Source organism: Stegostoma tigrinum, chromosome 4 (assembly GCF_030684315.1).
Source record: "Stegostoma tigrinum isolate sSteTig4 chromosome 4, sSteTig4.hap1, whole genome shotgun sequence".
In the NCBI taxonomy this organism is placed as follows: domain Eukaryota; kingdom Metazoa; phylum Chordata; class Chondrichthyes; order Orectolobiformes; family Stegostomatidae; genus Stegostoma; species Stegostoma tigrinum.
The window spans coordinates 33,191,008-33,216,406 of record NC_081357.1 but is presented as its reverse complement, the minus strand read 5'-3'; the positions used below and the strand labels follow the sequence as shown (position 1 = coordinate 33,216,406).

Sequence of the window (25,399 nt, the reverse complement as noted above, 5' to 3'; positions counted from 1 at the left end):
CACATAAATAGGATGCGGGACAGAACACTGGCACGTCATCAGAGGTGCACTGATGATGTTATCTAGCACGGTGACGAAGTGACTGCGAACAAACCTATCCGCTTAGTGAGCACATCAACAACTCGAGCTACAAATCCTCTCAAAAACCTTGAACTATTAACAAAAAAATTACAGACGCCCAGTTTAAAACAAATATGGAAACAACAATGAATATTTATAAAGAATCATCCCCAAGATATCTATGTGGTATATTGTTATGATCACAGCTGATGTAAGTACTGGGCAAGTCCAATCTCAGAATGAAACCTGGCTGGCAGATTATAATTTGATTTGATGTGGTGATAGTGAGATGGTTCTTACAGAAAGATAAGACATGTTGCAGATTTTGTTTAACAACAGAACATGGTATTTTGCAAAGAAATGAAGAAAGATTAGAATGAATCATTCTATTTACTTATAGGACAAATTTAAAGAGTTTTAAACAAATAATAAAAATAATCTCTTTAATGCTAAAACACTCCTTTATAAATACCTTAAAAAGAACCCTTCTACAGCACCTAAAATCAGCTCTGTCCAAAAGGCATATTGTCTGCATGCCTAAATGAGTGCCGTCTCCTAACTCACAATGGTAAGTGATCAGTAGGAGGGGAGCGGAAATGCTACCAGGACATTGTGAAAACTTACCTAACCCACTGATAAACAGAAGTCACTTGCCTCAGAATACACAAACTGGAGACGAATAAACCACAAAAGCACCAACCACCTTAAACAGCACCAAGTGGAGCATCTGGAGGTCAAACACCAGCAGCTGAAAGAGTGTGTAGAATCCAGCGCATCCCACCCACCAACCTCCTTAAACAGCACCTCCCCCATCTGTGGCAGAGCATGCAGCTCCAGGATTGGAACATTCAGCTAATGCAGAAATACCACCGACCCCCCCCCACACCCACGAACCTGAAATGCAAGCAAGTTATTTTCCATCCTGAGACTAATAATAAGATTCTGTATCAAGTTGGTGCTATGCTCCTTGACTGTATGTTGATCCTCACACTTGCCAATAAACAGAGCATTTTATTAAACAATTCATTTGTCTTCTTCCGTAGGCTGCCTCACTGAAGTGGTCTTAGGACTCCGTTACCATAAAACACATTTAAACTTTTCCATTTGGCATCTTCTGTATCCTGGTCTCTTGCCCTGTCAGTACACCACCTGTACCCAGTGTCCCACCATGCCCAGATCACATCTTTACGCCATTCTCCAAATAATGTGCTGTTTTGGTATCTGAACTAATGGCAGTTATTGCTAAATTAAATGATGGTGCAAGTTCTCCATTGCTGTCTTTTTGCAGCTTGAGTCATTTTCACTCATCGGGTGACTGAAATAAGAATGGCACAAGAATAAGGCCATAGTGGGGAGCAGTGAATTAAGAGGCACTTGCTTAAATCATCTGAACTTGTAAATGGGAAGAGACTGCGGGATGAGGAGGATGTGAGATCTGAGAATGGTTAAGTATGAGGGTACCATCATTTTCAATGTTTACAGACTTTTTGTTGGCTGTGCCTTCAGCAGTTGGGGTCTCAATAATGGAAAGTGTTGTCACTTACATGGGAGTCAGGACCCGTGGTTATGCCTGTCCTGCTCCTGCTGCCTCTATGTGTGTGCCAACTTAATCTAGAAGAGAGAGGTAAATATGTCTGAGTCCTATCCAATCTATTTGAGCTACGTGGTTGTCATGGTTCAATAGTTAGCACATAGAGCTATAAGACTTACATCAACTGTATAAGTGAAAGAGGAAGCATATAATTATTATTAGTTGTCAGCCCTGATTGGTGAGAATTATTTGTTGATGAGTAATGGCATGCAATGAATTAAAGGGTGTCTAAAACAACTGGTATGGTTGGTAGAGTAAAACATTTGAAGATACATTCACTGATTTTGGGGTGATAATGGGAACTGCAGATGCTGGAGAATCCAAGATAACAAAGTGTGGAGCTGGATGAACACAGCAGGCCAAGCAGCATCTCAGGAGCACAAAAGCTGACGTTTCGGGCCTAGGGTCTAGGCCCGAAACGTCAGCTTTTGTGGTCCTGAGATGCTGCTTGGCCTGCTGTGTTCATCCAGCTCCACACTTTGTTATCTTGCACTCACTGATTTTGTCCATTTGTGCAACACTATCAGTCTTTTTGAGGCACTTCAGCCAACATCCTCCAAGTTTGGCTCCCATAGATATCTGCCCCCATTGTTTCCTTGAGTGTGTTTTGGCCCCCAGTGGATAAAAGATAACTCTCCTCCTTTATCTCTTCCTGAGTCCTGTGAAGATTTTAAAGCCAGTGTGGTCCCATGTACCTCTTCTTCATGTTTTCCCCATGTTAGAATCGTTCTTCCATCACTACCACATTCTTGATCCAATGTGGTGTAAGGTGTATGATGTATATACATGTTGTAATATTATATATTTTAGAGTTGGAATTTGAACTAGAGGCATGTATGAGGGGTTTTAATGATTATTTTGTCAGTATATCTGGAGCATGCCATTTTTTAAAAAAAGGTATAAGAGAAAGAGTTCCTTGAGAGATAATAAAAATTTGTGAGAATTTTATAGTCTGACCAAATAAACACATAAAAGCAGTTCCCATTGTGGCCTCCTCTACATCAGGGAAACCAAGAAGAAGCTCGGGGACAGCTTTGTGGAATACCTACGCTCAGTTCGTAACAAACAATTACACCTCCCAGTTGCGAAACATTTCAACTGTTCCTCCCACTCCTCGGACAACATGTCCATCCTGGGCCTCCTGCATTGCCAGAATGATGCCACCCAAAACGCTGCAGGAACAGCATCTCATATTTTGCTTGGAAACCCTGCAGCCCAAGGGTATCAATGTGGACTTCACAAGCTTCAAAATCTCTTGTCTCCCAACCGCATCCCAAAACCAGCCCAGCTAGTCCCTGCCTCCATAACCATTCCCCCCACCTCAAGCCCCACCCCCATCTCCTACCCACAAACCTCATCCCACCTCCTTGACCTGTCCATCCTCCCTGGACCGACCTTTCCCTTCCTAGCTCCCCACCTACCTTCACCTTCACAGGCTCCAACCACACCTCTTTGACCTGTCTATCTCCTCACCACCTATCTTCTCATTTATCCATCTTCTATCGGCCTCCCGCTCTCTCCCTATTTATTTCAGAATTCCCTTCCCCTCCCCCATTCCTGAAGAAGGGTCTCGACGCGAAACCTCAGCTTTCCTGCTCCTCTGATGCTGCTTGGCCTGCTGTGTTCATCCAGCTCTACACCTTGTTTTCTCAGGGTCTCCAGCATCGGCAGTTCCTACTATCTCTGCATGTAAAAGTAATAGCTTGCTTTCATTTTAGACAAATGATGAATTGATTTTTTTTTGCTCAGGGAAAACCCAATAGCTTGGAAAGATTTTGTTTTCAGTTTGCAGAAGCCCTGGTTAGAGCTAGATGCATTAGATTTTGATTTGAATGTTATGGATCAGAAGTGCTGTTTGGAGCCCTGAAAGATTATTTGAATCTGAGAAGATTTAATCTCTTTGTGTGAATAATCAAGAAACAAGATATTAAATTGTCAGACTGTAAGTTGAGGGAAACAAATAAGCCATGTCTATACATATGATAGAGTAGGGAATTCTCTCTGATGCTTAAGTACTGTAAGTGATAGTGTTGGGTTAGATGGGATTGAACTGTGTTGTGTGCTTTGAAATCTTTCAAATTCTGTTAAGTGTAAATAATTTGGTTCATTCAATTTCATCTCAATTTATTTTGCATAATAAACTACTGCTTCTTTGTTGTTATATCCAAAATATGCAGCAATGTGTATTTGTCTGTCGGGGAAAGACTACCCTTGTTAACTAGAATAAAACAGATATGATCTATCAAGCCAGATTTCAGTCTCAGATTTGACTAGTCCTGTGGCAATGCCAGTTAGGATCATAACACCAGGTACAACGCACCTCCTTTTAGGTGGTACAGACTAGCTGCGTTGGTGTTGTCCACTCACAATACTGTCCCCTGCCCCACTCAGACAGCCCATTCAATCAACAACATAGTTCGATCAATCAAAAATCAACCAAAACAGCAGACAACTGTGTTGGAGTCAATGAATATGAGTGAATCACAAAGGAACTATTCATTCCCTGACCCATTTACAAATGACACACTTGCAACATCACTTGAGTTAATCCTAAGTAGCTATGCTTCACAACAATGTTAGATTTTCAATGCTATTGGAACCTGAATCAATAATGTTAATACAGCCAAATCTGAAGAATTGATCCAATTTGACATCAGAGTGAAGAGTAGTCAGACCCCTTGGTGGAAATAATTTAGCTTAAATTTTTTGAGTTAGTTTGAGTCATGATGACCAAATTATGTTCTGAAAGCCTAATATAGTAAAAAGCTGGAAAAAGTTTCATGTACTGTGAATACTATGTTGAAAATGAACAAGTGTTGATGGGGATAAAGAAGCATTAAGTATTCCTGGTGTTATTGTATCTGTCAATATTCCTGGAAGCTGTGTGAAAATCTGGTGCAGAAGACCTTTACGCATTAAAACTGTTCCATCACATCATCATGAAGATCTGCAGCTCCAGACAGGAGAAGGATGGTTGTGGTGGTCTTCTTGAGACAATTCGCTCTGAATTTGCAGGTTTACTGTCATTATACAATTTAATTTTGAATAAAGCTCTGAGCAATCAAGTTGACAATCCTCACTCAATAAGTACTATCAACTGATCATCTGTAATGGCTGTGTAAGATCCTAAAGTGAGAACAATGGCTGCCATATTTGCTGACATAACAGCTTTTCACACTTCATAGTAACTTATTGTGTATCAAGCTCTGAAAGACAAGATTATGTCCTTATTTTGTTTTCCTTTTCAGCTTGTTTGTTGAGGTGATTAGATGTTTAATTGCTTTTCTAGGTTGCTTAGTGACGAAGTAATTACTCCTTTAATTGCTGTGACATGCTGCAATGTTAATCTTAAGGAGGTGAACACAAGCTATGTGGCAATGCTCTGTGGTTCAGTTACTCAGCTTTTGACAAGGATTTGTGCAGACTGGTCTAACACATGGGCTTTGATTTTGTTTAATTTCCAGAAGGCATTTGTATTATGTTTCTTTTTGTAATAGAACATAGAACAGTGCAGCACATGAACAGGCCCTTCGACCCACCATATCTGCGCCAGGCATGACGCCATTCCAAACTAATCCCAAGTGCCTATACTTAGTCTATATCTCTCGATTCTCTGCTTGTTTATGTATCTGTATAAATGCCCCTTAAACGCTGCTTTCCTATCTGCTCTAGCACATCTCCTTTAAACTTTTCCTCTCTCACTTTAAACCTACATTCCCTAGTATTTAACTTTTCCACCCTGGGAAAAAGACTCCACTGTCCACCCTATCCATGTCTCTCATAATTTTATGTATTTCTGTCGGTTGACAACTCAGCCTCTGACGCTCTCATGTAAACATTGAGTTAGGGATGTCTAATTTGTCCAACCTCTCATTAAAGCTAATACACTTCAATCCAAGCAACACCTGGTAAATCTCTTTTACGTCCTCTCCAAAACCTCCAGAACTGCAAACATTACGCAAAATGTCACCTAACAAATGTTTTCTACAGCTGGAACATGAATTGATGACTTTTATAGTCAATGTCCTGACTGATAAAGGCAACAACTGCATCCAATTGTGTTACCACGTCAGGGAACTATGCACTTGGTTGGACCCTGAGATCTCACTTTATATTAATGCTCCTAAGGAATTTGCCATTTACTGTATACTCTTCTTTTGCATTTGACCACCAAAAATGCATCACCTTGTGGAGATATTGCGATTTTACCAATCAGAGGTTGTAAGGTGCAAATGGCCTGCACTGTTGCAGGCTTCTACTGAAAGCATACATGTGTAACAAGAAGATGAAATTTCTCAAGCTCATTTTAATTTTAAAGCAAAACTTGATGCCTGTGAAAAGAAGGCAATTTACTTTGAAATGCAACCAAAAATTGCTGGAAAACGAACCTCGGTAGATTAGATAGTGTCTGTGTGGAAAGAGAAACTGAGTTAACATTTCAAGTTTGTGTACTTTGATCAGAATTGGGGAAAGTTAGAGATGTTTGTGATAGGTTTTGAGCAGTTAGTGCTGCAGTAACGACAAACAGAAAGTCTGTGATTGGGTGGAATGCGGGAGAGATTGACTGAGTGAAAAGTAAGACTTTCCAGGACAAAAGGCACGGTACTGGGACAAGAAAATAAACAGAGGATGGGCCTGTAGAACCACTGTGCAGCTAACTGAAAGAATAAAACTGAAACAAAGAAAAAGAATGAAATCATGAACTTAAGGTCTGAAATTGTTACACTCAATGATTCAATCCAGGAGGCTGCAAGTGCCTTGCTGAAATGTGAGGTTCCATTCCTGAAGCTTACATTGAACCTTGTTGGCTCAAACTACTTTCAATAGACATTAATTTTTCACAAAAATATACTAAAAGGAATTTTGCACCTTCAGCTGAAATTAGAGTCGGAAGTAGCCATATGATGACCAAATGTGGAACAATTTACCAGTCTGAGTATAGCAATTTAGAGATGATTCTTTAACATCAGCAGACACTATACTAATATTGCAGGTAAGCAACTGACTTGATTCAGACTAGGTAAATCAATCTTCAAGATGGAGTTTGTAAACTAATAGGAGCTAGTGTATGCAAAGCTGTGACAATAAAAATGTAAACGTAATTCTTTATTATCAGAGGTGTCAACCCATTTCGGATAAATAAGTTAATCTCTATGTTGAAATAATGGTTAGAGTGTTGGCATATTTACACATTCAGCACTTGTTTGTTATTATTGCAAATGATCATTTCTACAAGATGACTTTCCATTTTGCTGAAGGTTTTGAAAAGGAATAAGTTGCAAAATCATTTCACACACTTTCATGTCAGTTGCCCTGTTAAGAGAGTAAAAATGTTTTGTTTACTAGAATACAGTGGAAATTTGAAATGTGAAAACATGAAGAACTATAATTAGACTAAAATAACCAATATGTATGGCAGGGCCTATAATCAGTGCTAAGAGAACAGAGATGGGTTGTTAATGGTTGCGTGGTAACAGCTAACCTTCAGCTGGACGAACAAAAGTCTACTAAATAATGTGCTTTTCAAAAAAGCAATATAAATTTTATTCAGTCGAATAATTCAAAAAACAATGTTGATTTAACTGCAATAAATGTAAATTTTGATTGAGTTTAGAAAGGAACGATAATACTAATATGCATATTTCGGCTCCAGTAAAATCACTTTGTAAAAATAGGCTTTGTTTAAAAAAATCTCAATAGGAATATTTCTAGTTTTTGAATCAGTATTATATTGCTGAGAGTTTTGTTGTTTCTTATGTATCTAGCTTTAGAAAATGATTTCTGTCCCAGTTCCATGCATATTTTAATAATGGATGTGTTCGTATAAATTCCATCAGCAAAGAGGGAAGAGCAAAGCTGAGTTGCTCACGTCTTTAAGCTGTCATTAACAGCACTTTTCAATTGCTGAGCTGAGCATGTCTTTCCTAATTCCTCCACTTTTGCCTCTCATTTAAAGTCCTCTATCTTCAGTGCCCAAACAAGTGCTGTAACAATTTTGTTAGTGAGATATATTCACTGATTTCCTCCTTCAGTCTCTGCACTGACAGTTCGTCTATTATCCATGTGCTACTTGTCCTATTTTGCTCCCAATTTAGTGGCATCTTGGTTTCAATGTTCATATCCTTGTTTTCAAATCCTGCTAATCCACATCCTTCCCTCTTTCTCAAATATCCTTCCAGCCCTTCAATCCTCTGTGATGTCTGCATACTTCCAATTCTGGCCTCTTGACCTTCTTGATTTTAATTACTTATCCTTGGTGACCATATTACCAATGCACTGAGCCCTGGAATTGTCTTCCTAAATGTTATGGCTTTCTATCCTCATCTGAAAACCTACCTCTTTATCCAAGCTTCTGATCATCTTATATAATTCACGAGAAACGTTGCTTGATAAATCCTCCAAAAGTGCTTTTGGATTTTTTCAAAGTGTTTAAGACTCTGTATGAATAAAAATGGTAACTGTTATGGATTATAGTTTCAATTTTCATCCCCTCTGACATGTAATGAAACTGATGTAATTCATCCAACAGAGGAAATATACTCATAACCCTAAGACAGCATTTCATGAAACCACCATGTTCCAACCACTTTAGCACTTGAGCTACAGTATTGAAAAGGATTGATATCCAACAAAGCAGCTTTGCATGAATTAAATTCTACACCCCTCACCCCCTTGCCCCAACTTTGTACTGACTAACTGTATCAGTTGTGTAACATTGTGACGGTAACAGTCGATTGTGGATTTTTGTTTGAGTCGGTTAATTTCTGGAAGCAGCCAAAATCATAGATTGAAATCGATCTGCCATCATGTTTGAGGTGATTTTTTTGTTGAAGGAGCTGCTTTTTCAATGAATTTTCTCTCTTAAAATGCAGCAAATTATAATTGCTTGTCAGAGCACGCGTGATGGTAACACAATAGCAACATTAAGTAAATATATTTTTACCAACTTTCTCATGACATGCTGAGAGAGAAAGGTTTTTACAATGTCAGATCATGCAATTTTTTTAAACGTCAAATGATAATTACAGTTTGCCCTGGACAATGTTTATCCCTTAAAACAGATTATCTGCCCATTATCACATTTCTGTTGGTGGTCCTTGCCTTGTACAAGTTCACTGCTGTATTTCCAATATTAGAGTGACTGTATTTTAATGCAGTTCATTGCTCTAAAATGCTTTAGTCCTGAGATCATGAAAGGCTTCCTGTAAACAAAAGTTCTGTATTGCATATTATGCACAACCTGTGAAGTAAGACGAGGATCATTTCTTTAAGACCCTCAAATGAAATTCATCAGGGCTTCTGCACTTGTCAACTTTTAGTTCTAATAATTCTCTCATTACTTTTGCCCCGATGAATGAAATTGTTTTAGGTTCCTCCATTCCTTTTAAACTTAAGGGAGTGCAATAATGATGGCAGGAAAACAGAACTAGCGTCAGTGAACTGGGAAATCCCATTATGGAATAGGTCAGTTAAGATGCAATGGCAGATGCCTGAGGGGATATTTCAGAACACTTAGCAATGGTACAGTCCCATGATAAAGTAAGATGCCAAGAGATGGATATATCACCTGTGGATAACGAAGGAAATTAAACATAGTATCAAATTGAAAGGAAAAGCATATAATTCCACAAAGAAGTGTAACAGGTGAGAAGATTGGACAGAAAATAAAGAACATCATAGAATGACTGAAGTTTTTTTTGTTTTTACTTGGAATGTGGGCATTGAACTGTGTGGCTTCCTCAGTCATTTCACAGGGCAATTATGGGTCAATCACATTGATGTAGGTCTGGCATCAAATGTAGGTTAGACTTAATTTCATAAAGGATATTAGTGAGCCTGATGTGTTTTTAACATCATTTGGCAAGGACTATGTGATCTCTGATAGACAGCTTTTTAATTTCTACTTCAAATTGTACCATTTACTGTGATGGGATTTGAGCCGTGTCTCCAGACATTAGCCTGGGCTTTTGGATATACCACTCCATCACTGCTTCCCCATAAGGGATGGAAATAAGCATTTAACTGGAAACTTAGTGCCAGTAAGGGCATTGCACCCATGAACTTGTCTCATTCGTACTGCACTGCCACCATCTAAAGTAACCAGCCACAACATTTTAAATAAGGTGGGAGAAATTAGCATAAACAAAAGTACCAGCTAGAAAAAAAGAAACAGATTGTGAAAGCTTCTACAAGAAGTTAAAAAGAAAACAAGAGTAAATAAAGTGAGGGTTGGTCCTTTAGAGCATGAGTCTTGGAAATAAGTCGCGGGAAAGAAGGAAATTGCAGAAGAATTGAACAGATATTTTTGGACTGCCTTTATTGTAGAACATTCACATTACATCCCAAAAATAACTGAATTGGAGAAGAAAAGAATGGAGAAACTATTTCTGTGTGTGTGTGTGTGTGTGTGTGTGTGTGTGTGTGTGTGTGTGTGTGTGTTGAGGTGGGTGGTGGGGAAGCTGGTGGTGGGAAGATTTAAAGTAGCAAACTACAGTCCAATTGGTTCAATATTTATCACAGGGAGGATGCTGGACTCATCTGTTTTGGAGGGTATAATATTTCAATACAAAAAGGCAGATCTTTGATAGGGAGTGAAAGGTTATCAGGTACAGACAGTGAAGATGAACCATGTTTTATTGAATAGAGGAACAGACTCGAAGGCCACATGTCCTTACCATGTTGCTGTGTTCTTCTGGGAGTTTATGATTTTTTTTCTCAGACAAAGATATAGCAGAGTCATTGAATATTTTAAATGTCGAGATTCTTGACCAACAAGTGAGTCAAAGAGGGCTGGAACATAGGATTAAGGCCCCAACCAGATCAGTCACAGTCTCACTGAATGCTGCAATAGGTTTGGTGCACTGAATGACCTGCTCCTGTTTCTAATTCATACACTTAGCATCTATCAGTTAGAACAGTTGCAATCATGCATCAAGTAATTAAACGATTTAATCAATTAACTAGATTTACGCATCTAATATTTAACGTTTTGAGGAATGACTGTTACAAATATGTAATTTAGCTGAGGAAAGAGTACAATTTTTAAATGATTGTTTAACCTTTAAAATGTGAATAATGCTGTTGACCATTATCAATGATGATTTAAGAAGAAATTTATTGATTGGAATGCTGAATGTATCATGAAACTACTTTGGGTGATGCAAAATGATTGCATTTATATTAAGAAGCTACTGACACACTTCTTGTACGCTTGCCTGCTATTGGACCAAACTCACTTAAACACTCAATGTTGCTTGGCCAGTTATTCCTCATGTTCATCTTTCAAATTGGCTTTTCAACCACCATCCCCAGCTGGAACCCAACTCCAGTAGCATACTCCTCCAGAATACATGCTACAAAGAATAGAAAATATTGAAACTGCTGTTATTGCCCAGTTATCCAGGGGCTGCTTTGATTGAGGTAAAGAAGCCAGGCTGTGATGAGAATAAGACTATTAAGGAATAGACATTTTGGTAATATTAAAAGAGACAGGTGGGACATTAGGTGATGAGTTGAATGGTAAGATAAGTGCCATTAAAATATGTATTGAGTAAACAACTTCAAGAGGATAAGGCCCCCTGCTTCAGATAGATTGCATTCATGTCTTTTAAGAAAGAAATAGAAGGCTACTCCTACCTAATAACTGATTAGAAAAGGTGTAGTGCTAGCAGTAGCATGTAATTCCTATATTCAAGAAGAAGGACAGAGCACGTTCAAGGATTTATAAACCAGTCAACTCATCATCAATGATAGGAGAAAAATGGAATCTTGACTGAAGGGGAGAATAGAATATCATCTAAAATGAACAAAAATGTAAAATAAATAGTCTGTATTGTATTTTAAAATGACAATTGTCACTTGACCAATGTGACTGAATTTTTTGAGAAGGTAACAAATAAACAGAGTAGACGATGATTAAGGAGTCGATGTAGTTTATTTGAATTTTTGAAAAGTAATTGATAAAGTGTCCCACAACACACTAATGAATAAGGTCAGAGAATCTGAAGTCAGGAGACAAGTAGCAACATGCAACTGTCTGCTGGCTGCAAGACAGAAAGCAGAGGGTGGGAATATAAATTAGTTAATCACAGTGCTGGGAGGTGTGTTCAACAAGGATCAGTCTTCCTCTGTTGACAATTTACATCAATGATTTGGCCTTTGGAATACAATTTCTAACTTGTAAAAGATATCAGATTGGGAGGATCATCAATACTGAGAAAGATACTGCACCAACTTGCAGACATTATTTGCCAGCTTTTTAACCAGTCTGTAGGATTGTACATTAAGGTGGGAAGATTAATGAAATCACTTGCTACTTGGATGATATAAGTCCAGGTGAGGATAGAGGAACAAAGGGATCTCAAAGTGTAAATACGCCAAAGCAATTCAAAATCTTAATTCAAATGGCAAAATATCTTTTTGCTATCAATCCTTTAATACTGTACATTGTAACACTTGCAATGCTAAATCTCACCTGAGCACAGAAGAGTATTATATGTAATAAATCATTTCAATTAAAATGACATGTATGGTCTCATTGTTTTCAGATTGAATAGATGCACACATACTTAATATAGGCAAATTGGTTATTTTTACCATTAGGTTATTGATCATTATTGAACTTGGTTTTTGGCAAGAAACTTGGCTTGTACCCTGTACCCCAAGGGCACCCTAACAACCTTTAACATGGCCATCTAAAATAGATATTAAGCACCTTATTAATGCTAATTGGTGGCTCAACTCATGTCTTGACCTCTACTCAGGTTCTGCCAACAGTGATGTGACCTCACAAGTGCTGCCACCAATAAGAAGGTCAGTGTGGATCACTGCACATGCTCCAACCATGATCAACCTGAACTGGCAGTGAAGGCACAATAAGGTGTTGAAATATTTAGGTCAGGCATAATTCCTCAAGTCTTCATCAGTGGCCTTCTCATCTCCAATTTCCCCACCTGGTCAACCAGCCTTTCTCCCATCCCTGCCATCTTTGGAATTAATAAACAAATGAGTTCAAAGAAAATTAAAGAACAAAACATAATAAATTTTCATTTCCCTATCATTTTTCAACCACATGATAACCACAGTATCTAGAACACTCCAGGTGTACTGTTGCTAACCATACTTGAGGTCTGTTTTGGGCTGGCTACTGCTTGGGAGTGTGCTACCTCACAGATTTCCGTACTACCTGACTGCCACCAAGGAAATACTTGTCAGCCAATGAGCATTATCTAGAATGTATTTAACTGCAAATCATTCTGAGAACAATGGAAGTGCAAAATGATTTGACTGTAAGGGGTATTGCAAGCTAAAAGAGAAAAGACTGCTAATATTACTTTACCATGTTGTTAATCTTCAGGTTCACCATACAGGGAAAAGATCACCATCGCCATTCTCCAACTGCAGGAGGAAGGGAAGCTGCACATGATGAAAGAGAAATGGTGGAGGGGCAATGGCTGCCCAGAGGAAGAGAGCAAGGAAGCCAGTGCTTTAGGAGTCCAGAACATTGGTGGCATCTTTATCGTGCTGGCTGCAGGCCTAGTGCTGTCCATCTTTGTGGCAGTGGGCGAATTTCTGTACAAGTCGAAAAAAAATGCACAGATTGAGAAGGTAAAAGACTTTTCCAGTGCATCTGTAAGTTACTGGAGATTATATAGTGCAGTCCCATTGATTTTTCATTAGAATGAAATCTTATTGAGTATATATACATATATGTATATATATAATCCAAATTTCCTGACAAGAAAATGGCTTAAATTTTGAGTGTATGTTTTGTGACAGCAAAACCATATAAACTCAGAATTTGAATTTTGTAAAAAAAAACTGTGCTTTTTAATTAATGGTCACTAGCTTTGTTCAAGCTTGCTTATTTAAAATGAAATAAATATTTATTTGTTTTAAAGTGCATAGGAACTGATTACTCCATGTAACTATAAATGCGGTGGTATTTGATATAAAATATTTATTGTGTTAGACAAACATGGATATAAACTCAAGCACAACATGAATAATCCAGTCATAATGCATACATATTGTTTTATCTCTGAACAGCATTCTGAACTTCAAACTGCAAAAATGGAATATCTTTGATTTTTTCATTGTTTACCCATTGTATGTGGTGTTCAATTCAATAAATATGATTGTTTTAAGTAGTTATTGGCAGTTCAGTGTATTTGAGTGCAGTAAAAAAAAGTCAAGCAATATGACTGTGTTTCATTAAAGCAGATAACACAACAGAAAAGTGCATTAGAAGAGCAATCATTGAATCCATATCTCAGTTCATAACCATGTTGCCTCTAACACAGTTTTTGTCAAATAATAGGCTTAAGTAGCTGCATCCATGTTTGTCATTTATAGCAGTTTTGATTCATGCTATAATCTGCTGTGCTTTTAATTAGCCATAACGCTTTGTCTCTGCTATGCATCTCCTGATGTTTCTCTCTCAATTAAACACTGCATATTTCTGTAGATATGCAATGATTACTCTGCCAATATTCGACCAAAAATCGATGGCTTGCCATTTCTTTGGTGGTATGTTGTAGCAAATAGATTAAGACTGAAACAGACACTGCCCTATTTACTGTCGATGACTGAATGAGCAAGTGATTCAAGTTTGTTGTCATCACATACATTATAAATTAAAAATAAAATGTATAATTTCCCTTACAAAACTTTAATTTATTCATTTGAGCCACAATTAATAAATCTAAATGTCTGAGTTATTTACTGTAAAACCTGCTAATTAGCTTTAATATGCAACTGTGGATTTTTCCTTGACTCATGCAATCTTTCACTGTTTAATGAGAACTATGGCAATAACAGTAGAATATTGATGTAAAGCTTGAATAATTTAAACCAAACCATTGTAGTTATTGCACGTCTACCTTTTATTTTCAGTCATTTTAGCATCTTGATCGTGTTTAATTGTGTCATGTCAAAATTACACCTCATCACATGTCCACATTTTTTGTCCGACTAATTTTGCTTCAGGGTTTAAATTACTGGAATTTTGTCTTCTTCACGAATCATCAGTTGTATACCCTGAAGCAGTGGCAGAAGGTGTCACAAAGTGATGAGAAAAGAAGCTTGGGGAATGAGTCTTTCGGCCAATATCTGTGCAGTCAATAAAAGATGAAAAGGGATTGATTTAATAGTTAACATTGGAGCACTTACTGAACCATTTACCCCCAGTTAAAGGATTAGTGCATTAACTGTTTTCTTTTACAATTATTAGCAGGGCTGGCAACAATAGAATCCAAATGAGAAAGATAAGTCGATGAGCAATGGCATAAAATTAAATGTGTTTCTGTGGTCATGCAGTCAGAGAGATTTATTTTCTGTTTTAGTTTTCAGAATTTGACCATGGACTTAGTTCTAAGATCTGAGGTTCTGTTGTAGAGGCAGGAAACAGGAACTGAGTTTTATTTCTCTGAGGGATATTGATAAAGTTTGAAATCTCTAAGTGCTCTTCACCCACTTTAGGCATGGGGACAGATGCCCATGAGGGCAACAGGAAAGCTGTTGGGTCCGGAAGGCAAAATCGGGGCATTCCAGCTTCAAGGAAGTTTCTGGTTGTCGTACAAATCAGTAACTAGAAAGGACCTTCAACACACAGGTGCCCTCTGACTCACCTTGTAAAAACTTTAACAAAATAAAATCAGACAAAGTAGGCAGGTCAGTAAAGTGGCAGGTGGATTACAGGTGGCACAGTGGCTCAGTGGTTGGCACCGTTGCCTCACAGCGCCAGGGACCTGAGTTCAATTCCGCCCTCGGGCAACCATCTGTGTAGAGTTTGCATGTTCTCCCTGTGTCTGCATGGGTTTCATCTGTGTGCTCCAGCTTCCTCCCACAGTCCAAAGATTTGCAGGTTAGATGATTGGTCATGCTAAATTGTCTCATAGTGCCCAGCGATGTGCAGGTTAGGTGGATTTGCCGTGATAAATGTGGGGTTACGAGGATTGAATGGAGAGGATTGGCCCGGATAGGATGCTCTTTGGAGGGCTGGTGCAGATCTAATGGCCTGTATCTGTACTATAGGAATTCTGTGATTCTTTGGATCCTTCCCATGGAGGCCTTTGGCTGTACCTCTATGTCAGTGGACTGTGAGAACCTGCAGACCGACAAAGATCCACCTGTACTTTACCCTGACACTGCATGCTCACCCCTCCTGGCTGTTTACCTGCCCTTTTTATGTCAAGAAACTTGAGGCCAACTGGATAATTCTAGCTCATTTCCTAACCAAGTTTTGTCAAGACTCTTGATGAGCCTAACCTGCCTTGTGGATTTGGGTGACTTGTCCTCGGGACTGAACATGTCTCTGACAAAACAGCTGACATCCGTAACGTCACCCGACAACTTAACACAGCCACTGGCACTGCATTTTTTTCTACCTTCCCTCCACCTTTGGGAACCCCAAAAATTCACCCCTAGCAGATGGCAATATCAACAGTCAACTTCTTTCAGCTGTGTGACCTTCATTTAACTTATCATCATTTTAACAAATAGAAATCGCATTCTAACCTGGAAACTGGAAGGTGAAAAAGAGCCACCTGTGTCAGGGAATTCCCCGGCTGCAGGTAACATCACAGGCTGTGTAGAATTCCTCAATGAAACCACAATGTCAGAAGCAGTGTTGCACAAACTAAATTTCTCTGCCAATTTCTGCTAGCTTTACAGTTTATGCTGGAGGGTGGTTAAGCAGTGGTAGGGGTAGGGCAATGGTTGGATTCCTTCCAGTGCAGGTTAATTGACACACAGTATTATGACTATCATTTATTAATATTGTATATATATTTTTTTCAAGAAGATGAAATATTTGATTGATAACTATGAATGCAGTAAATATTAGCATTCCTGTAGTTCCTTACAGTTTAAACAGAGCACATTACTCTTAAAAGCACTCTTGTCATTTCTATTTAAAGGCTACTAGCAAGCTAAATGCTTTACTTTCAATCATTGCCAAGCTTGTCTGGTGTTAGGACAGAGAAATCTAAACTAACATGTGATTTCACTGTCGCTTCAAGGCATTGCTGTTTGATTTCATTTTCAGTCTTTAATTTTCCCCACAGAGGTCCTTCTGTAGTGCCATGGTTGAGGAGCTCAGGTTGTCTCTCAAGTGTCAACGGCGTCTGAAACACAGGCCTCAGGCACCAGTCATAGTGAAAACTGAAGAAGTTATCAACATGCATACATTCAACGACAGGAGATTGCCTGGCAAAGAAACAATGGCATAAAGTGTAGAAAATCCACACCGAGCACAAACAGTAATCTTTGTTCCCAATGACCTGCAAGAGTGTTTCCTGTGGAAATATGCAAAACCGTGCCGAACAAGCGAGTTACCTCATGATGCTGTGTTGAAAAAAAAATTACCTACCTTATGAAAACAGGCTGGTCGAAGTCAGATTCCGAAACATTGTCAAGGACCAAAACATGCAAATAAAATAGTTAAATGCAGTAAAGACTTTCCCCCTTCATCCCTCTTTTCACCCCTCCCTCTTATTTTCCCATATCAGAAATTAATGGTGATCATAAAGAATAAGAAACACTGGACAACAGAGGGAAAACTGTGTTGAGTTATAGCTAAAGTTATACAAGGTGGAAATGATACTGAGGATTGTCCAAACTTGTGCAGTTGTGCTGTAATAGAGGCTGTTCAAAATAATTGAGGTTTAAGATGAAAGAGGACTGAGACACTTTGGAAAGAAATGGTGAAACTCTGATGCGATATTTCATGTATTTGTATCACCATCAGAAAGGAATACAAGGCAATAATTGTTTTCTGTCAATTTAGCTTTTTTTTACAATGGATCAGACTGCTTTGAACCATCGCCAAATGAAAGAGCGTTAAACAATTAAATTTTCTAAACAATGGATTGCGAAGTTGTTTTCCAAAATCTGAGTGATGTAGGGTATAACAAACAGCCTAAAGTCCTTTAAGTTTGTGTACTTCATTGTGGTAACAGAAGAGCGTGTTCCCTTCAGCTCTCCCCATCCGGGTCTCAAGATTTGGTCCTTCCAAGTTGCTTCGCCCACCTGCTCCCACATTCAGCTGAACTGATTTGACACCTGGCCTTTCAACTCGTGTGGTTCCGCCTGATTAATTATGGATATAGGATTTTCACTGACATGATCTCATGGTAATGTTGCAGGAGACTCTTTTGTAGAATGCACTAAATCTCAAGTCACAACTGCTACAAATCCTTGTGAGCAGTTTTTCAAGATGTTCATGTTTATTTGTGGAAATGCAAGATTTATATGAAAATAGTTTTTGTATGGAATTTTTGTAATAATTTTTATCAGAAAATGAACACACGGGCACTAAATTTCAATGAGTTTCCATTAGGCTGATAGCATACAGTGATGAACTATTGTGTGTAATAAAAGGCACAGAGTCTTGGCCATATATTGTGATAATAAATGAAGTGCATACTGAGTATTGTCTGAAATTAATGCACAGTCTTTAAAAAAAAGGAATACAGACATTTTTATTTAAATATTTCACACTACATTTAGGTCAGTGTTTTACCCAAATTGGTTTGGTTCCCATTGGCAGTAAGTCTGGCATTTTGCAAATTGAAAAAAAACTCACAATAAAGGAATTATACAGAAATAGGAAGCATAAACAATGAATTTGCCACAACCACCCCCCACCCCATCATGCTTATGATTAATGGTACCTAACCAATATAATGTAAGCTTAATTTCCTTTGCTGTGTCATTGAAATAAGAACTGTCAGCAAAAAATTGGTCAGTTCAAAGTCTATAATCCAAAAATCACAAATAAAACCCCAACCAAGATGCCCATTTTCTTTTTGGTTCATGCAATCAGAAAACCCATATATTCCACTCTCTCCTATTTTGGTATTGGTTACCTTTGATTTACACCATTTTTTTTCCCATTTGATATACTATTTGGATGTTCATTCCAATATTTAATCGCCATCAGAGCGAAGGAGAACTGCCTGTTGTTAGTCCTGAATTTATCTTTTAATGATTTGAATCAGTATGCTTTGTACTGTTCTTATGATGCTCTCCTGGGTTTATCCCACACTGGTTACTATCTCACATTCCTTATGAATTCCTTTTCCCTTTGTAGTCAAAAAAATCCCCATTTTTAAATTTTTCATCAAGCCCAGCACTCACTACCTGATGCTAAGGCTCATGGCTTTCTCCTGATCTGTCTCCAGCATTTGAATATCATTGAATCTCGATAACCAGAACTAGAAACAAGACTCAAGTTATAGTCTGACCAATGTATTGTATCGATGGATCATGACTTTTTCTGACATGTGTGCTGCTGTTTTGTTAATATAGATCAGCATTGTATTGCTTTGTTGCCTTCTCCTCTGTATTGATTGAATATGTTGAGCGTTGAATCGATCAAGAATTCTCTACATTGTGATCAACCATTTTAACACCATTCTTGGAATACATATATCCCTTTTGTTGCTTATTTACAGAACTTTAGAGATGGCCACCTGTTCACATATTAGAGGTAATTCTGCAACTGTACAAATCTAATGAGGAGGTCTTTGCCCACCATTACAGCACATACCTGACCATTTACGTTAATGCTAGGAAGATCATGTAATTCATGTTTGAATTCCAGTTTTACCTGAAAGACTCTTCGTGAGCAACACCAAATCAACGGGTTACCTCTTATTTTGCCCAGTTCATTTTGTTGTTGTTGGTTTGCAATCTCAAACTTACAACTTACATTGCGATGTCTGCACAAAAACACTCCTACAATTGGTGTCATTATAGCATTTCACCTGTGCAACTTCCAGTCCTCTGCATGCATCACAGTGAAACACTTACAAATCTGTTGCTTTTCAGAGTATCATATGGAAAAAAAAGTATATATTATACATTTATTAAAATAAAAACTACATTAAAATGAAGAAAAAATATAAGTCTGCAAAGCTGGAACTTAATTAGGTAAATCTATTCTGGTCCAGTTATCACCTGCCTTGCTTCATGTGATAACTTCCCATAGGAAATGCTACACATCAACTAACGTATACAGTCCTGCTCACACATACACACAAATACAACATTGATTAGCATAGTTCTGTATAGTTTTGGGAACAAATACCTATGAAAAGTGCCCTTTAAAATACCGCTATACTTTTACTAATGGCACCTAAAAAACAAGTTAGTAGTTCAAGGCAGCAATGATTTTGTTTCAAGGAGTGCACTCAACTATGTTAGGTGAATTATCTACTGTATTGTCCCCATGCAAGTTACATCTCTACATTACCTGTGTCCTTCTGTGCCATGTAACCTTTAGCTATTCTGAGAATACTGTCCTGAAGTTGAAAAATTTATTTCTGTTTTATAAATGCGCACTGGCTTTGAAGAAGGAACTAGGTTGTACTGTAAATGGCAGCACTGTCCTTTCATTCTGAAGATTGAAGTTGACTTCTCAAATGTTTATCCAACACCTGAAAGGATCCTGAATTGAATTCAACAAAGATCTTAGTGCCCAGCCCATTGTTTTGCAGCAAAAATATTTTAATGATGATTTAATTGGCCATACGATTTGGAGATGTCATTAAAATGGCTGATGAGTAAATGGAAATGCTACACTATTGCAGTACAAGTGATTCTGCAAACTTGAGTTGATGGTTCCTCAGCACAGAGGGTGCAACAAACATATTTTAAATATATTGGGCTCATTACCGGGCCTAATTTGGGCATTCTGAACTTTAGCAACCAAAATGGAATCTATGCCATGCTTGTGCCCTTGTGCTTCATTTTCATATTGGTGCAGACATTAGCATACACACATTGAATGTATACTTCAAAGTTGCAAATCAGGCACCTAATGAGGGAAATCAATGCACAGTGTTGGATAGTCACCATAAATGAAACGCTGGAGCTCAGCACTCTGGTTTCCGATGTCTCTTAGCCTCACATTGACAAGCATGGATACAAGGACCCTCTGACAATGTTATTTAAAGGCAGCGTCAACTAATTACACGTTAGTTACTAGAAGATTTTCTCTGTGTTGTTACAATTCTACAAGCCCTTACACTTTCTCAGGTTCTTTAAAGTTGCTGTAGACTGCAGGGAGTGTGTTTAGAGATAATGGGAACTGCAGATGCTGGAGAATCTGAGATAAAAAGTGTGGAGCTGGATGAACACAGCAGGCCAAGCAACATCTTAGGAGCACAAAAGCTGACATTTCGGGCCTGGACCATTCATCAGAAAAAAGTGTGTTTGGCAGGCGCTGAAGGATTTGAACCTATAGTCTTCTGCACAAAGCAATCATTCACAGACATGGATGCACTAATGCACATTCCCTTAAAATGCATAAATGAGAGAATAAACAGGTGCCACGGAGCGGGACGAGCTGCAAGAAAAGGGAAAAAGGAGGAGAGAGCATTCAGCAAGAGGTTGTAGCTACTCAAGGCATTCATGGAACATTTTTTTCTAGCTTATCCTGAACAAGGAGCAACACTAGATGCCTACACTTCCATAATAATGTGCTCACTGCTGTTGCAATGACAACTGAGACTGCAAAGTTAGCTAGGGTTGTGAATTTTTATGTGTTTTGCTCTTTGTGCTACAACTTTAGCGATATCTTACAACAAACATAGAGACTGCTGGACAAATTTGTTTCAGATTTCCAGCATCCCACAGTATTTTGCATTTAAGCACCATTTTGTAGTTCGCCAACATTGTTGTATGAAACACACAAAATAGGAGCAGGTGTAAGACATTTGGCCCTTCAAGGCTATTCCAGCATTTGATATAATCATGGTTGATCATCCAACTTAGTACCCTGTTCCTGCTTTTTCCATATACCTTTTGACCTCTTTGGCCCTAAGAACTGTAACTAACTCCTTCTTAAAAAAACACTCAATTGTTTTCACTTCAACCCTTTCTGTGGCAGAGAATTCAATAGGCTTCTTACACTTTGGGAGAAGAAATCTTTCCTCAACTCAGTTCAAAATAGCTTATCTTGTGTGTGTGTGTGTGTGTGTGTGTGGGGGGGGGGGGGGGGGGTCCCTCAGGCTCTCTGCTCAAAAACAGCTAAACACTTTCATTTTGTCTTGCTGAAGGTAAGCAAATGAAGCAACTGTATAGTTACGCTATGTTCCCTCAGGATGCCACTAGTTCTTCACACATCATTCCTATGTCCCATATGTCTATTTTGTAGTTGCTCACCATGATACTTCCTGCCCTATGCTATTCTACTGTGCTGAAGGGATTCCATTCTCACAGGATGTAATGATGTGTGATTATCATCAGTGAATCCTCCAAGCCAATGTGAAATACCTTGGCAGCTTTCATGATGTCTTTATATTATGACAGTCTGCTGTATCATCTGCATTTGAGCATTTTTGGTAGACTAAAGGGTGGCTCCTGGGTGATATGGTTACCTACTGACTACATGGCTGATGTTTTCATATACAACCCATGCCACACACAACGCAGATATATAATGAAAGCCAAGCTGCCACCTATTTCTGCAGAATGGGTGTCAGATTCATGGTTGTCTGATATATGCTAACAACCTCTTAATCACAAGGGACAGCTCTTAATACCAGTTAGCCGGTAAGGAGTGGGAGTACGAGACAGAGGAAAGTATTCTAAATAGCTCCAAACTGGCCATAATGAACTCATCTGCAATAGCAGTAACATAAATTGCATATCATCCATTCATCAACAGTTCCACATCTTAACTTCTCTATGTCCCCTGATCATTGCCATATCCATGTCACCTCAAGCCAAAAACACAAGCCACCATAAAGTAAACGTTCAGAACAAAATGCATGAATAGGCACATTCCAAATTGTGCACAAAAGTCAAATCATCAACTTTGTGCATTCTCTTAGCCTCTTTTATGGGAATTTGTGTTTCCAAGTGCTCCTGTATAGTGTTCAAATTCACTGCAGCATGGCTGATGGAACGCTGATGACATACAAAGGAGGAAACCATAGATGGAGAACAAACACAAGTGACTCCAGACCTAGAGGGTAGCAGTCTGGGATGGTTGACTGATAATCAAAATCAAGGGCGTTGGAGGAGTGGGAGGATGAATGCCAACTTTCTGAAAGAGCATAACAGATTCTTGCCCCATGGAGGTGCCGAAAGCAATCCCAGTAATCTGCTGGAGAATAGATTGCTGGACAGATGTGACACCCAGCAAGCCCCTTTTTACTCTAATAGTGTCAGTCTGAGTTTGCATGACAGAAATTTTGAGATTCCACTGCAGTACAGGGTCATTGTGTGGCCAGCTACTTCTGTGGCAATGGAAACTGTGACATTGTCCATTAGATCCTTCATCACGGTTGGGTCCACAAGGGTGCTGATGGAGTTCACCACCACTTCCATGCTGGAAAGGTGGGCTCCATGATCTGACGATGGCTCTACAATGGTCCCCCCCATAGCCTTTGACATTGACTGCTGGTTTGTTGACAGGCTTCCCAATGCACCAAACATTTTGACATGCACACTCATCAGTATTGTTGTGTAGGCTGCTTTGCAGCAGAACATGGGTGGGACCCTATCAAATGAGCAATTACATTATCCTTGCCCTTTGTTCCAGCCATTCTGGTCCAGGCCCCCACCCTTGCAGATCTCACCTCTGAGTTACATGAAGTGTCAGTGCCTGAGCTGATGCTGTAAGTATGAAAACAATTGATGGTCTGTCTTTTTGCTGTTCCTTCAGTGCCTGCCAAGTTGCACTTCTTGGGATTCGAAAGAAGAAAGGCACAAGAGTAAGATTTTGGTGCGGAGAACCGAAGTGCAATGCACAAGGGGCATGCTTAAACTAACTGCAGTTTGTAAATCAGAAGAGATTTTGAGATGAAGGGAAGGCGGAACATGAGAAGGAGAATGAGATCTGAAGCTACTGCCACTTTTAGGCTTTCAACCTTTCCACTGGGCCTTGGCCTTAACAGTTGCATTCCAAGAGTGGCAGGCACTCTCTCCCCCATGCAGACCAGAATGTGAAGGTGTGTCTATTTTGTTCCAGTTAGCTCCTTCTGTCTCATGGTCTGTATCCATCTCCAAGCAGGAGAGAGAAAGTTATGTCAGAAATTTCCAAACAATCAGTCTAGCTAGTGTAGTTAATATGCTTAATAGCATGTACTCAAAATGTGAGATGTCGGTGTGAAGATTGCACAATGTCAAGTGCGTGAGGGTAAGTTGAAGCATTTGTTAGGTTTGAGGCCTGATTGACAGATAGTAGGTAAATGCGCTTTGTGTGAGGCAGGATGGAATTAATTGATAAAACAACTGCAATTTACCTCAGTAAGAAGATTAACTCACTGAGATGGAGTAAGGGAGCAAGAGACTTGTGTGGAGTAAAGCATCATCATAGATTCATTTTGCTGAATGACTCATTTTGTTTTGCCATAAATTCTGTGCCAGTTTTAAAAGCAGTTTAGAAGTCTGAGTCTTGCTAATTCCAATGTATAGAACCATAAGGTACAGGAGGAGAATTAGGCTATTTGGCCCACTGATCTGCTCTGCATTCGATCATGGTTGATGCTTTTCTCAGGACTACTCCCCTGCCTCCTCCCCATAACTCTTGATCCCCTCACTAAACACATATCTATCAATCTGTGTTTAAATACTGATCTGTACAATTTCCTTTAACAATGAGTAAGAATCGAGGTACTGTAATAACACGTCATGTAGATTTACTTGTCACACTGTAAGCTAGGTGCCAGCTCAGGTGCATAATTACCCATGACCCACCTCGGGGTAGCATGGTGGCTCAATGGTTAACACTGCTGCTTCACAGTGCCAGGGACCTGGGCTCGATTGCACCCTGGAGAGACTGTCTATGTGGATTTTGCACATTCTGCCCGTGTCTGCATGGTTTTCCTCTGGGTGCTCCAGTTTCCTCCCACAGCCCAAAGATATGCTGTCTATGTGGATTGGCCATGCTAAATTGCCCATGGTGCTCAGGGGTGTGGAGATTAGGTGGATTATACGGGGTTGGGTCGGTGTGGATTGGTTGCGCTGAAGGTCCTGTTTCCACTAAATAGGGATTCTATGATCAAAATAGCTTTACCACGATACTTGCATTGAGGCTAACTAGAGGTTCCACTGTACCCCAAACACAATTCATGAATTATTTGATACATCATGTGCAATATACTATCAAATCTGTTCCACCTTATGCACAGGGGAAGGTATTCTTCACTGTTAGGACGCAAATAAAGAAAGACTTTTATGCTGCATCTCATGGCCTATTGTTCCTACAATGAAAGAAATCATTCACTGCCACTGATGTCTCTCAGCTTCACAAACAAAAGAGTACACCAAACATTATAAGCCAAAAATGTATAGGATAGGTACTATTTTCAAGTGTTACACCTGGATGAGCTCCATATGTGGGAAAACAAGGTGTAGAGCTGGTTGAAGGCAGCAGGCCGAGCAGCATCAGAGGAGCAGGAAGTCTGATGTTTCGGGCCTAGACCCTTTTTCAGAAATGGGGGAGGGGAAGGGGTTTCTGAAATAAGTACGGAAAGCGGGGAAGGCGCATAGAAGACAGGTAGAGGAGAAGATAGATGGAGAGGGGATAGGCCGGTCAAGGAGGCTGGGATGGAGCCAGTAAAGGTGAGTGTCGGTGGAGAGGTAGGGAGGAGATAGGTCAGTCCAGGGAGGACGGACATGTCAATGGGACGGAATGAGGTTAGTAGGTAGGACATGTGGGTGCGGCTTGAGGTGGGTGGAGGGGATAGGTGGGAGGAAGGACAGGTTAGGAAGGTGGGGATGAGCTGGGCTGGT

General features: G+C 39.3%; 1 protein-coding gene across 9 annotated transcripts in view; it reads left to right on the top strand.

Annotated features, from left to right (window-relative positions):
* Positions 1–19,473, top strand: part of LOC125452265 (glutamate receptor ionotropic, kainate 2) — a 431,852-nt gene extending 412,379 nt beyond the window's left edge. For 8 of the 9 annotated variants that reach the window (XM_048530454.2, XM_048530460.2, XM_048530457.2 and 5 more), the window contains 2 exons: positions 13,008–13,258; positions 16,717–19,473. In XM_048530454.2, the coding sequence (XP_048386411.1) occupies positions 13,008–13,258; positions 16,717–16,881 (416 nt within the window). In that variant the 3' untranslated portion in view covers positions 16,882–19,473. The remainder of the gene's footprint in view (positions 1–13,007; positions 13,259–16,716) is intronic. The other variant, XM_048530464.2, reaches the window with a different exon arrangement.
* Positions 19,474–25,399: the final 5,926 nt, after the last annotated feature.